Source organism: Sphaerodactylus townsendi, linkage group LG04 (assembly GCF_021028975.2).
Source record: "Sphaerodactylus townsendi isolate TG3544 linkage group LG04, MPM_Stown_v2.3, whole genome shotgun sequence".
Taxonomy (NCBI): Eukaryota; Metazoa; Chordata; class Lepidosauria; order Squamata; family Sphaerodactylidae; genus Sphaerodactylus; species Sphaerodactylus townsendi.
The window spans coordinates 75,371,364-75,383,183 of record NC_059428.1 but is presented as its reverse complement, the minus strand read 5'-3'; the positions used below and the strand labels follow the sequence as shown (position 1 = coordinate 75,383,183).

The 11,820-nt window shown below is 42.0% G+C and overlaps 1 protein-coding gene across 1 annotated transcript in view; it reads right to left on the bottom strand.

The window, feature by feature from the left end:
- Positions 1–447: 447 nt before the first annotated feature.
- Positions 448–11,820, bottom strand: part of CFAP47 (cilia and flagella associated protein 47) — a 290,800-nt gene continuing 279,427 nt past the window's right edge. Inside the window, exons 57-58 of the mRNA XM_048494089.1 lie at positions 6,495–6,663; positions 448–792 (exon numbers count right to left, since the gene is read on the bottom strand). Coding sequence (XP_048350046.1) covers positions 583–792; positions 6,495–6,663 — 379 coding nt within the window. The 3' untranslated portion in view covers positions 448–582. The remainder of the gene's footprint in view (positions 793–6,494; positions 6,664–11,820) is intronic.

Genomic DNA, 11,820 nt, shown 5'->3' with positions numbered 1-11,820 from the left:
GTTCCACATCATCAACATTATAAATGTTTCCCTCAGGGTATGCATCGTCAAGTGCCCTTGCTGTTTCCAGTCTCTGAAACATTTTGTAAAAAATACAGAACAAAACATTAAGGACTGTTTGCAGAAAAGATGCAAATAGAAAGCAATAAAAGGATTTTTTTAAAAAAAATCACCACTATAGTGTTGCTATTAAATACTGAAGTGTTCATTGCAAAACACTGAGTTGTTACAAAAATGACTTTTTTCATGGGCAGCCCCTTCATAGGAGCCCACTTTTGCTGGACTGACAAAAAATTGAAGCAATATTTGGCCCACTTGTTGCTTCTCCTCTATTACTATCACAAAAACAAGCACAATATCATGCATGTATTATGGTATTCGACATGCTGAGGAATGCTTTACTGCTAAGTCTCCGCCATTATTACAAAAGGACACAAGAAACCCAGGTAAGCTCCTGACCATAGTCAGTTGTTTACTGATATATCTAATAAAGAATTTATTGTTTTAAAATCCAATGTATATAAAAGTAGTTAGCAATACATTTGTCCTAAAAATATAATTTCTGTTTAAGACTCTATGTTTTTATTTTGCTTTTAAAATTAGAGGTGCTCCTTTGACCGTTGAGGACACACCAGTGGATAACAGCTTCATATTTTCACGCACGAAGTTCCGTTGCTGCACTGTTGTTGATTTCTCATATGTATTCCTACAAACAACTTTTGCTGATGCTGTAGGTGGTGTGGTCAGTGGTGGCAAGCCATTGATCTCATACATCCATTGCATTCCTGCTGTCTGAAAACACAAATGAGAAGTTTCAGTAGTTCACAGTTTCTTACCATGAAGCATACAACAACTATCTTCACAAAGTATGTAATTAGGTTATTCACAGCTTCCCATGCAAGGGGTGCCTCAAAAAGTCACATTACTGGAACTGTAGCACGGGTGGAAAAGAAACATTACTGTATATGATAAACCAAGTAAGAACATTTCATTTTATATACTAAGAGGAAAGTGATAAAAATTTGCATACTATCTTGTGCCCTAGGTAATCTTGCTAATGTGGAACAGTTTGGGATGCAGTTATGAGGAAGCCATTTCACAGCAGGAAGCTAACACAAATAACAAATGGGTTGCTGGCTTTATTTGTACCCCACGGATTAATGAGGAGGCTTGAAATAAGCAGCAACAACACCTACCATCCTTTTGGGTCAAGTGAGTCATCTCAGAATATGGCTACAAAACAGCTGTTAGGAGTATCACTATAAACTCCTTACCTTGAATGAGCTTACCATATGGACACATCCAGTGTTGTTGGCAGGCGGCCTTTGTGCTGGCACCAAAGCATTTTTCCCTTCACTGGCATCACACAACTCTTCAGGGTTTTGAATGTACATTGCCCAAGCTCCCACACTAATCTCTTGTGTCCTATCCATATGCTATTATATGCCTCCAGACTCAAAAACAATTTATAATATTCAAAACAAGGGAAAGGAAAGAAAATCAGGTTGTGCTACCCCCAAACTAGCTTGTTTTGAAGTCCCAAAGTTAACACAGCAATGAGGTAATAAATGCCCTATGTAAAAACTAGCAATGTAAGCCCAAAAGAACTTCATGAAAAGTCCCTGCCAATTATTTCACAAGTTGATTTGTATCCATTCTAGAAGTATTATTCTAGTCCACTGAGACTAGAATATTCATTATAGAAGTATTATTCTAGTCCATAGGACAACACCTCTGTAAATCTGAACTGGAATGCTTGCCAGTTGACTAGGATTGACAGGCCAGAAATTCCCAAGTTCTTTCAGCCACTTGATTCTGACTTTGATCTTATTCTATATTCTACTGACTGGAAATCCTTACTTTGTATGCCATCATCTAATTGTTAATAGCATATGCCCATCATTGGTTAGATAAATTCAGAGCTAAGGGATTCTTGGACACTACTATGGTTCTGTGACTTAAGTCAAGAGTTTTCCACTATGTGCAGTAAGCAATAGGGACACATGCTGTGCCTTGGAGCTGCTCTAGATTTTAGAACAACTATGTCTTTACATGCTCTATGGCCTCTCTGAAAAGGAGGGCAGTACAGTCTGGTTCAGTATGGTATATGCAGGTATTGTGTACTGGGTTAGCATCCTAGATCAGCCAGCAGTAGCTACTATGCTAAAAAGCTGATTGTCAAGAGTAGTCATCTTGACAATAAGGTAGCTAACCCTCTTGCTTGCCTGCCTCTGCTCTTTTGGGCATGCTAATGCCAGCACCAAACATCTCCATCGGAGATATCTGCCATCCCTTCTCCCTAGTGGAATTCTGGAGAGGAGAGCAGTGGAGGTCATGGTTGCAGAGCAATCAACCTTCTGTGTAGTAATGGCCAGGTGGCCACCTCACCAGCACTTCACCAGCACCACCTCTCCACCTGAAGAAATGGAGAGATGAATCAGCCCTTTCCTCTAGCAGATCTGTGCCCTTCATAACTGTTACTGGGCATACTGGGGATCCCCCATCTTTTGGAAGTAGTTCCATACCAGAGAGGTTGTGATCCCATCCCATGCCCTGCTGACTTGCAGCTTGTGGGAGCAGAAAGAGATGCCCAAGGGAGAAGGGGTTGTGATGGCAGGTCTTAGTGAGATGCTTCCTATTCCATATTCCTGATGCACTCCTCATCTCCCACCTTAGTAGCCTGGTGGATCCTGAAGGAATGAGAGTTGAGGTCTCAAAGTTTCCATCAGATCTTCCGGCAGTCTCATCTTCCTTAGGATGATGTCAAGAGAGAGACTCTGCTGAGTCTGGTACTAGGCTACATGGAAAATATGTTTCATTTCCTTTTTCCAGCAGCCAAGTTGGTGGCTAGAAGAGTCAATGGAATTCTGAGTATTCCGAATTATACCACACATGCAGAATTATGAAATTTGGATTTGGAAATATTTGAATATGGCATTATTTGATGAATTCTGAATATTTGTGAAATTGAATTGTGCATCCTTAATTAAAAATTCTTGTTTTAATTTTGTGTGTGGTAGCTAGCTCAGAAAAACTGAGTTGGGGCATGGGGGTATGCATTTTTTAAAATAATATAAATATGAAATCAGCAAATTAATGTATGTTTTAATTCTTAGTGTTCTAGTTTCATTTTATTGTCTTGAAATTCTAGGTTTTATACAGCATATTTATTGAATAGTTCTATTCTGCACCCAATACACTATAAAAGTCATGATATTTCAAATGTTTATAAACACCAAAATATGCACATTATAGTAGATTAACTTTTTGTAATTTAAGTTTAAGAGGACCCTTAAAATATGCCATCCTCAGACTGTAATTTACATAAAGTATGATTCCTATGAAATGTCTGAAGATGTAGACTTATGCCCAACTGATTGGGATTAAGCTCTGCTGAATTTTGTGGAACTTGCTTCCGATTAAGTATCCATAGGACTCAGGGAAACAATCAAGAAGATCTCTGTAGAAAAGCATGCCTAACATTATACAATTTCAAACTTAACTTCATTTTATATGAAAATGAATTGCTAAGCAGACACTGTGGTAAACCAACCCTAGCACCTTATACTCAAGGATCACACACACATATGGGTAGGGGATTTGCTCCAGAATGAACTAATTTCCTTTTTAACTCATGCACAAGGTTAAATTATTTTCATTCCTGGTATCTGCTGTATTAATAATTTAGGTTTCAAGTATGTTTAACCTGAGGTTCACATTCCACTGTAAAAAGGATTCACCTAGCATTTTAAGGACTTTTTCTGCATGCACAGTTTACCAGAGATATTCCCAGTGGTCAGACTTCGTGTCCAGGAAATGTTTTCTGTGAAATCATTCTGCACACCTCCTTTCCCCCTGTTGTTTTTGGAGTTTTCCCCTTGTCTCTTCAGTTGCATTTATTCCACCTGCTACTTCTGAAAATGCATTATTCCTGATGGTAATGGCATGTCATCCGAGAAGCAGAAAAACAATTCTCCCCCTTTTTTCTTTTACAGAGGCACTCTAGCGTTACTGTGCAGAAGGCAAATCAAAATGTCTCAGCTTCCATTTCTACTATTTAGAACTACCAACCCAAAATGGAAGCCAAAACAACTCCTCAATGCCACTTGAGCCATATGGGCAATCCATGTATCTATCTATGCCTATAGTCATAGTAGATACCTGGAGCCTCAACTGCACATTATGATTTTCAATGTGTTTGGGTTCCCCCAACCTGACTTTTATTTTATTTATTTTATTTATTTCTCAGTCTTATTGACCGCCCAACCCCCGAAGGGCTCTGGGCGGTGAACAACATAAAATAACATAATAGACTGTTTTACATAATTACATAATAGACTGTAAATAATTTAAGTTAAAATGCAGCAATTAAGAACGACTAATAACAGCAATGCCCGCAACAATCCCTGTTAAACTCTCCCAGAAGGGGAGAAAAAGAGTGGGCCCGTAGATGGTAATGGGCCCAAAATGTAGGAGGAGGCGGGGGCACTTATATCAGTGGCTGGACACTCCAAAGGCCCGGTGGAACAACTCCGTCTTGCAGGCCCTGCGGAACTCACCAAGATCCCGCAGGGCCCGGACAGCTGGAGGAAGAGTGTTCCACCAGGCAGGGGCCAGGGCTGTAAAAGTCCTGGCCCGCGTGGAGGCCAGCCGCATCATTGAGGGGCCAGGGACTACCAGCAAATTGGCCTCCGCTGAACGTAGAGGCCTAGTAGGGACATATGGGGTAATGCGGTCCCGAAGGTATGAGGGTCCCAGGCCGCGTAAGGCCTTAAAGGTAAGTACCCATACCTTGAAGATGATCCGGAATTCAACCGGGAGCCAATGCAGGCGGCGCAGTATTGGTTGAATATGATCACGGAAGGCGCCCCCCGTGAGCAGCCGGGCTGCTGCATTTTGGACCAGTTGTAACCTCCGGATCAACCGCAAGGGCAGGCCCGCATAGAGTGAGTTACAATAGTCCAGCCTGGAGGTGACCGTTGCATGGATCACAGTGGCCAGGTCTGTGTGGGAGAGGAAGGGAACCAGCCGCCGGGCCTGCCGAAGATGGAAAAACGCAACCCGGGTTATATGGGCCACCTGGGTCTCCATCGAAAGAGACGAATCCAGGTGGACCCCCAGGCTGCGGACTGAGGGGGCCGGCGCCAATGAGGCCCCCTCCCACACCGGCGGCTGGAAATTCTCACCCTCCCCCCACGACCAAGCCAGAGGATCTCCGTCTTCGATGGATTAAGTTTTAACCTGCTCTGTTGCAACCAACCAGCAACCGCCTCCAAACAGTGCTGGAGAGCTGCAGGGGCGATGACCGCTCCCCCCTCCATCAACAGAATGAGCTGAGTATCATCAGCGTACTGATGACAGATCAGCCCAAAGCTCCGTACCAGCTGAGCAAGGGGTCGCATGTAGATATTAAATAACAGCGGGGACAGTAGCGCTCCCTGAGGCACCCCACAATGAAGTGGGCACCGCCGGGAGGCTTGGTCCCCACACCACACTTGCTGACTCCGATCCCGGAGGAACGAGGCAATCCATTGAAGGACAGTGCCCCGTACCCCGGAAGCGGCCAGGCGGTGGGTCAAAAGATCGTGGTCGACCATATCAAACGCTGCGGTTAGATCTAACAATACCAACAGCGCCGATCCGCCCTGGTCAAGCTGCATACGGAGCGTATCTGTGACGGCGACGAGAACGGTCTCCGTCCCATGCCCAGCACGGAAGCCGGACTGGAAGGGATCGAACGCCGATGCGTCATCCAGGAAACCCTGAAGCTGCTCCAACACCACTCTCTCAATTACCTTCCCCAGAAACGAAAGATTCGAGACGGGGCGGTAATTGGCCAGATCGCCAGGATCTAAGGATGGTCTTTTTAAGAGTGGGCGGACCACTGCCTCCTTCAACCCACCGGGAAAGACTCCTTGTCCTTACTTGGACAATTACATATTGGGTGTGGAGGAACATTGCCCAATTGTGTCAGGACCCTGATTAAGATCAGAACCCTGGTATGGGGAAAGGAGCAGCTTCAGCCTTCCACCAGTGCCAGTTTCTCACACTGAAATGCACTAGAATACATATTATGTGTACTTAATTGAACTGGGAGCCTGCACATTTGGGGGAAAAATTCTCACACAAGTCTTATGACTGTCTGAGTGGCAGTCAGGTTGGAAGAATCCCGATACCGCATTAAAAGCTGTAACATGTAGAGCACAAGAAAATGCGGCAAAGATGTATGCTTCTACTGGTAGTAGTCAGCATTCAACCCCAAATTTTTTATATTACTTGCATTTATTTGAAAGTCAATCCGTTTATCACTGAGTATACGCCGTTGAAATTACTACAAGGAAGAAAGGATGATGCAACCAAGATAAAATATTCTCTTTAGTGTGTTTTTAAATAGCAAAGTGAACCCACAGAATTTATTACAGGAAGAAAATATTTACATTCATGAGCTTACTACAATTAAACCCTTTAGAGAGAAATTCAGTATTAGGGCTCACCTTTATTATCAGTGTTGCTCTGTGCTTCTTGCTGTACATATTAGGCTTAAATGCAATCGTTATGAGAGTCCCTGCTGTGTCAAGTGGAAGAAGTTCTCCAGATTGAGGTGACACGGAAAACTCTGGATCACTGCCTGGCAGGAAGTAAGCTGTGTAAGGCTCTGGGTACCTAGCAAATAGCACAGAAAAATATATCACATAGCATTTATCGCCCCTTAATAATAGTCCTAACAGTTGGCATCCTGCTACAGGAAATCACAATTAAACATTAATGCTCCCACACTGTAGTACACTCTATTTGTTTGGAATTATTCTGTGGTTGTTATTGTCCTAGTCACAGCCTTGTTCTGTTTCTAGGCAGTAAAGACAATTCTACCTATCCTTCCTTTCCTTGCTACACTGTTGCATCACTACTTCCCAGTTCTTTGTGTAAACAGGTGGGTGGTTGAATAGATTAGTAGAAATCCCTATTGTATACAATTTAAATTACCTATCTGTTTTTACCTTGTGTGAAAGCAAATTAAAGTTGCTTTTAAAATGAAAGATGACTATTCTGTGCAAATTTGTGAATATATTCCCAAATGAGAGGGAATCTATAAATTGCTACTGACATTAAAATAAAAAAATATCATTTAATACCTACCTGAACCAGCACCTCATCTCACCACAATACATAGAGATATAACCACAGAGATGTCAGGCTACAATATCTCCATAAATTTAAAATACATAGCATATCAATACATACAATTTACAAAATTGGAACAATCAAAAGTTTAAACATTTAAAAGTACACAGGCAATACTCAGCATTGTGAAATGTAAAAATCAGGGATGGAAAATGTTGCTTAAAAAGATGCTAGCCTTGAAACTCTTCAACTGGGAGAAATGACTTCCCTGATCAACATCACCACCAGTCACAGATTACTAATATGAACGGACTATCCCCCTGTTATCCAACTTGATCTGGTATGTTCATTTAATAGTTGGGGGAATTGGCTGGGAAAAGACCTGCAGTGTGAGAGATTGGTAGGGGAATCTCCACCAATATATATGGAGGTCACTCTCCAAAGAAATCCACTCAAAATCAGGATTGGAAGGGAAAAGGTTACAATTTTACTAAGAGATTTAAAAAAAAATTAAATACATTTGCAAGCACAAAGAATTTAGGAAGCCTAGGAAATAAAGAGATGAGCAATAGCATAAATAAAAAAGAAAATTGACAAGGGCAATATTTACCATTCCAGAAGTGGAGATATCCAAGGAGTGTGGAAGAAATGGACAGCACTTCTTGTGGGCTCAAGGAGGAAGTTCAAGTGCATGGATTTGGGGGGGGGGGGTCTAGATATAGGAAAATTTGACCCTTTGGCAATGATAAGAGGGGCAATCTTCCTGGAACAAAGGAAGTTCCATCCTAGGCAAACACAATGTTGCAGAAAATGATTTGATGGGATTAAAATCTGGAAGAGCCCAAGACTTGATGAGCTTTCAGCAGTGCTAATGAAATCAAAATAGGGGCATTCCAAGTCCTTATGAGTTTGGACTATTAAAGAAATTGTGGAGGTTAGTTGACACTTAATAGTTGAACAGGAGGTTTAAGATACAAGTAAATTTGGGGGAAAGAATGCAGGCAATACAACTGGTTTGCTGATGAGACTAGGTTGTGTACATTTGCAAGCTCTTTGTGAAGCTGGAGACAAGTGCTCAGTGACTATCAGAAACTGGTAAAACTGTGAGACGAGTGCACAGTGGCTATCAGATTCAAGTGGCTGTGCATTTAGGAAAGACATTGTCAGAAACTATGCATTCTTAAAATGAGAGGGGGAAAACTGATATGTGTCAGGTAGATCCTCTTGATATTAAGCCCTTGAATTTAGATTGTCATCCATCTTACTCTTGCTGTGCTCCATGAGACTGGGCTATACAAGATATCAAGAATATGACCGGTAGGGCACTCAGCTGATCCCAGCAGAAATGGTCCCCTGTCTGACTACAACTTACCTGGGTAGCACCACCATGTTAGAAAGTGTCAGGAAGCCTTACCATCCTAAGTTAAAATACCTTCTCACCAACAACCATCGACCACCAAACAGAGGCCCAAACCCAGGATCAAACTCTGTCACAGACCTGTAAACTACATTGTCCCCATAATCACTTGAGTAACGCTGTTACAGGATCTAGCTATACCATCTTGGTTTCATCCACTTGCACATTATCCAGTTAAAAATATGCCATCATGTGCCAATAACTTCGGCTGGCTACATTGGGAAAATGTGCCAATCTCTGTGTGAGAGAATTAATGAACACAAATCAGATCTGAGATCTAACCACAATATCCAGAAACCAGTGGGCAGTGGCGAAGCGCCAACAGGGACATCCGGAGCAGCTTGTCCTGAGCGCGCCCCTGCCAGGTCACATGGGGGGTGAAAAAACAGGCAGAGAAACCCCTCCTCCTTCCCCCCTCACCGGCCGCTTGGCCCACACAGCCTCAGCATCCCTGCCAGGCAGACAGACTTGCAGCAGCCAGCAGCACCATCTGTGAACGTCCTAAACAAAAGGAGGGGGCGGGCCAGCCAGCAGTCTCAGGCTGGCAGGGATGGATATTGAGGCGGAGCTCTCTGCCCCCTCCCTTCACAGAGAGACTCTGGAGCCAGCCAGACAAGGCGAGCCATGTGCAAACGACCCCAGCAACTGTGACTGGGGGCGGGGTCAGGACCCTAGAGGGCAATCAATCACATGCAGCAGGGCCAGGCAGACGAGGTGGGGTAACAAAGGGCAGGAAGTTGATAGAGGGAGAGCAGAGCTAGAAAGAGGAAGTGACATGAGTTGTAAATAAGGAAGAGAACAAACGCAGCAGAGGAGAGACTCCGGAGAGAAGCGATTAAGGAAAGAAGACAATGTAAGTTCTTAAGAGGGGGGGCAGTGCAGGACAGAGGCACCCAAACACCCTACCAGTGCCCCCCAGTCCTGCCACAGCTGCTGCCACCATTTCCTCTGCAGACTGAAACCTGGGAATGGATTGCCCCTTTACTCACTCAGATGCTCCACATTTTCCAAAAAGCAATCTTCTTCAGTAGAAGCTCAGCATAAGGTAGGCCATCATTTGATAAGGGTATCATAAGCTATTAATCTGCCTGTCCCTCTTGACTTGAATCCAAGTTACCCTTAGATCACTAGGCATGGATCTTACTGGTCACTGGGTCCTGACCACCTCAAATCCTCTGCTTATAATGTTTGGCTATTCAAGCTAGCAAAGTATGCTACTTGGTACCTTTCGCTATGGTTCCTTGATTCACTATTTTGAATCTTGATTAAGTGTGGTCTTGGTGCTGAGCACTATGCCCCCTGACACCTTGGAACTCTTGCTCTGGTTAGAGTGGCTTTTGTGAAGATGAGATTACAGTTGGAAATAGTAACATCTTGCTTTGAGTCTTGCCTTTCAAACCAGCTGTGTTTTACTGTGTAGTCAGTAAGGATTGGAAGATTGCCCCCTGACTCCTGCCTGTTTGGGTGAGGTTTGTGGATTTAGACCTCAGGGTTTCTAAGTATTTGCTCTGGGTCTCTCCTTTAACAGGATGTCCTTAGGCATCTTGACAAACAGAAAAGTGCATATGAAAAATTTTCTTATTTTTTCTTATATTTGCAATTCTTCAGTAGCTTTCTGAAACAACTATTGTGCTTCGAACTAAGTTATTAAAAACTCAGTGAAACCTGTACTTATACAAAGCCTGGTCACCATGAGATAATATACAGTTGTAAATTTTTTATTTGACAAATCCAAGGTAGCGATAGGCACTGTTTTTTTAAAAAGATGTCATAACTACATAAAGAGCCCATCATTTATCATCACTGATTACATTATGTATCTGCCTGAGAGAAACTGAGGTTTAATCAATCACTCTGGAGAATGAGGCTAGGACACCTGAATATGCGTCAGTTCTATGTATGACCTGCTGCACTTTGAGAATGAGAAAAATGAGAAAAAGACCCTGTAAAGGAAGGACCCTGTAAAGACCCTGTAAAGCCAGAAATCTCCATGCCTGTCAGCAATACAAAGATTTGTTACACTGTTAGGTAACCCAGCCAGCCATTGGTACCAAATATATTACTTTGGTCAGTGTACGTCTCAGCACTCATATTTCAGTCCGGGATGGGGGTGGGGGCAAGAGAGAATCAACTTAATCTAGCTATGCATAAGTATGATTTTTCCCTTCTAGTAGCAGCCCTCTCATTAACCATTATTTAAATATTTTAGATATTAAACCTCTCATAAATAAACATACATGATATTTGGGGGTGAAGTTATCATGTAAAATTGTTACATATGAAATATACAAATAAAATATTCTTAGGTTCTATGCACTGATTCATAATTCTGTGAACGTCACTTCTAATCCGAGTAAATTTTCTCAGAGAATGGAAATATAACTTAATATGTAAAAAATAGTTTAATGAATGCTATTGTTTGTGGCATACATACTTCTGGCAAAATGATAAGTTAATGAAATACATGAGCAAAAATAAAATTATTTTTCAAGTTGCCAGAGCAAATGAGATAGAGATTTTTAATTGCTTGTTTTTAATTTTCTTGAAAGATTTGACAGATAGACAAAGAAAATGTGAGCTCATTTTTTTCCCAAAAAAATAGCCAGGAGTAAACATAATACAGTCAAATACATTGTTACTGTTTTTTGTTGGAATTGGCATTGTCTAGTATGCAAAGAAATGAGAAAAAGACCCTGTAAAGGAAGGAAGGCATGTGGGCTGCTAAATGTGGCACTCCTTGTCTGTCCTTAGACTGATATTCTCAGGGGGTAATTTCCTGCTTCTTCTCAGAAACTACTTCTCTCTACTCTCAGCTTTGTAAGCAACTAGAGCCTATCTCTGTCTCTACACTTTACTACCTACTTGTAGTTCCTCTAATAAACTTTTATCAACTTTTTAATCAGAGTGTTAATTCCATTGTGTGACTCACACTCTATCAATAGTTTAGCTGTAATTTAGCTTTTGAAGTATAATGAGGCTATTTGCTACTGTTTTTGACATGAAAAGTCTGAGTCAAACTTGCATTTTGGTCCTCTATCTATGTAAGTATAATGATTCAGATTTTATTATACCTTTTCTGAGAACCTTAGATCTTAGATTTTTTCCCTTTGAGTTCAGATCAGATCCCATGCTACACCTCACGCTTCTTTACATCTTTTGTCAATAAAACGGTTTGGCTATGGCCAAAATTTTAACCCACAGTCATTAATATTTGCGGGGGGGGGGGCTCTGAGCAGTAATATCCCCACCCTCAGGTGGCAAAATGGCATGACAACATCCAA